We start from the raw sequence: 3,005 nt of genomic DNA on the forward strand, positions 1-3,005 counted from the left end.
GGCAGGAGGCTGACTTTCCTTGAAGTTTTCGCCTCAAATACCACCATCACGCAAGTGTGCGTGGCAATATCAGATACTAACTCAGTTCTGTCTTAGTTAGGGTGTTACTGCTGTGAACAGACATCATGACCAAGGCAAGTCTTATAAAGGACAACATATATTTGGGGCTGGCTTACAGGTTCGGAGGTTCAGTCCATTATCATCAAGGTGGGAGCACGCAACATCTATACAGGCATGGTGCAGAAGGAGCTGAGAGTTCTACATCTTCATCTGAAAATTGTTAGTGGAAGACTGGCTTCCAGGCAGCTAGGACAAGGGTAAAGCCCATGTCTTCAGTGACACACCTACTCCCACAAGGCCACACCTTCTAATAGTGCCACTCCCTGAGCCAAGCATATACAAACCATTGCAGTTCAGAAGCAATGGAGACCCCAGGTGCCAACTACTGTCTGACACTGTCCTGTGTGCACTCGATGGCAGGGGCTCTCCTCTCCAATGCTGTTCTTTTTCCTTCCTGGTAGTTCTACAGTGTCAGCGGGATCCCCACCATGAACCTGTCAGGCGACATCTGTGCAACTTGTGGGCAGAAGATCTTTGTGGCACTTGACGAAGAAGGGCTCATTGAAAACACTTACCAGTTGTCATGTAGCCACATGTATCCTCCCCACAGAACCCCTTCCTGGATTTCCTGAAGCTTTTGGCTTCCCAGCCTCTCCTTCTGTCTCCATTTTCTCTGCCTCGCTTGCATAGTCCCTGCCCTCAAACCTTTGTCCTCTGACCCTGTCTTTTCTTGAGACTTTCTGATGATTCACATGCTGAATAATGAATGGCTGATTTTGATGAGCCTCCTTCTTTATAGTATTGTCCTTTTAAAATAGCAAATTTTAAATAGTATAGTCATTTCCTTTTAAAAGAAGGCTCTTCATCTCACACGGGCAGGAAGGCTGGTCATTTGAGCAGGGTGCTGCCTGGAGAAGCAGGTAGAAGCCATAAGTGAGCATGTGAGTGAGGAAAAAGAGAAACAGAGGTGGAAGTAGACTGAGAGTAAGAAAGAGTCAAGCATAGTTTGGGGTACCACTGGATGCCAAGGTATGTGTTTAACATGCAGGAGGCCAGCACCACAAAACCCTGTGGAGTGTACCAGGTACAGGCGAGAAGCCAAGACTGTTCCCACAGAGCCTGCTGTGTAAATCTTGGTAGAACAACACATCCAAAGTCCACTTTGAGTGGAAATAATGTACAAGGAGCCCACTGTAGCAACAGAGAGGGGAAGAAGAAAACCAAATCTCTTGTAAGGTTTCTAGGCAAGGACCTTTAAAAAGAATGGTGCCATAAGGCAGCCCAACACTTCAGATCACAGAAAGAGGGCCTAGCATTTGGCATCTTGTTTTCAGACCAACCAGCACTTCCACCTATGGATTCCTCCTCAAACCACTCTCTGTTGGCTGGTGGGTCTGGAATGGTAGGAGTCTGTATTGGCTATCTTCATGTGACAATGGGCAAACGGCTCCACAGAAGCCACTTGAGGGAAGAAAGACTGGTTTGGCTTACAGTTTCAGAGGGTTTGGGTTCATCACGGTAGGTCACGCATGGCAGCAGAAGCATGTGGTAGGTGCTGTTTATCATGGCTGACCATAATGCAGAGGGCAAGGCTGGAACCAAAGACAGACTGTAACCTTCAAGGATCCACCCCTAGTGGGACTCTTCTGCCATGAATTCACACCCCTTCAGAATTCTACAGCCTTCCAATATGGTGCCACCTCCTTGGGAACAATTATCCAAACACATGAACTTATGAAGGATATTTCACATCCAAACTACAATGGATAAGCCTGGACCTATAAACTAGGTTTCTGTAAAAATAGCCCTAATTACAAATGGCTGTCTTAGGACCCTTGAACAAAGAAACCTATGTTGTCCAAGCCTGTGGTTGTAGATACCAACATTGTCTTTGGGTTGGCCAGCAGTCCATCTTTTCATTTGTTCCTAAGTATACAGTAAAGCATTGCCCATCTTTACATCACAGCATGAATTGTCTAGCACTGTCTCCATATGCCTGCTCAGATCAAAGCCCTGGTGTGATGAGATACTTGGACTGGCTATCCTTTGCCACTGCAGTCCACCTAATCCAGCCAATCAAACCTAATGCCTTCTATATGCATAGCCAATGATGCAGTCCTGTTTGATCTGGATGCTTTCCACTGATTCAGTGCTAAAAGTCAGAAACTGGTCCAAATGCATCTCAAATGTAATAGGAACCTTTCTTCAACATTTAAGCCTTAAGAACTTAAGGGAAGAAACACAACGATATCCCATATGGAATTCTACAGTGTTTTTTTTTTCTTTTATTCAACACACACACACACACACACACACACCAAGAAACAATCATTCTTAGTAGAAATTTTCCAAGTCTGGCCCTAGTTTTAAGTATGATTTAGTTTTCAAATGTTGGAACAGAGCCTCTTCTGCCAATTTCAAGTGGAAATATTTTCTCTCTCCACCTTTAAAAGCCCTTAGGGATTGCTATACATGTGTGCATATGTAATCTAAAATGTAGTCACCTTTAAATATGCTTTGTGGGGAGTATTATTAATGGCCCATTTTAGCATGAGTCATATTAGCGAGAGTGAGCAAATGTGAGTCATATTAGCCAGGAGAGACTATCTGAGTTTTGCTCTACAGCAGCTCTGCCAGTGTGCAAGCTTCCAGCATAGAAACTTTGAAGATGAAAGAACACAATTCAGAAGAGGGAATGTTTGATGCTGGCTTCATGACCCCAGAACTCTGTACCTGTCTGTAAGGTGTCACTCTGTGCCAGGCTGGCTGTATGTGAGTTCGCAATCCTTCTCATAATATACCACTTTGTGCTAATCCAAGGACATTGCAAAAATGTCCAGAATTCCAAGAACACAAAATAGTGGAAACTCTTAGTTGCATAGAGAGCTAGTCTGGAAGAATTCAGTCAATGGCCTTGCCACAGTCCTCTGTTTGGTTTTTTTTTT

General features: G+C 44.4%; 1 protein-coding gene across 1 annotated transcript in view; it reads left to right on the forward strand.

Moving 5' to 3' along the window:
* Rnf175 (ring finger protein 175) overlaps positions 1-3,005 on the forward strand; it is a 25,303-nt gene that overhangs the window by 18,773 nt on the left and 3,525 nt on the right. Inside the window, 1 exon segment of the mRNA XM_031376194.1 lies at positions 522-655. Coding sequence (XP_031232054.1) covers positions 522-655 — 134 coding nt within the window.

The sequence above is a fragment of the Mastomys coucha genome, unplaced genomic scaffold (genome assembly GCF_008632895.1).
Source record: "Mastomys coucha isolate ucsf_1 unplaced genomic scaffold, UCSF_Mcou_1 pScaffold16, whole genome shotgun sequence".
Taxonomy (NCBI): Eukaryota; Metazoa; Chordata; class Mammalia; order Rodentia; family Muridae; genus Mastomys; species Mastomys coucha.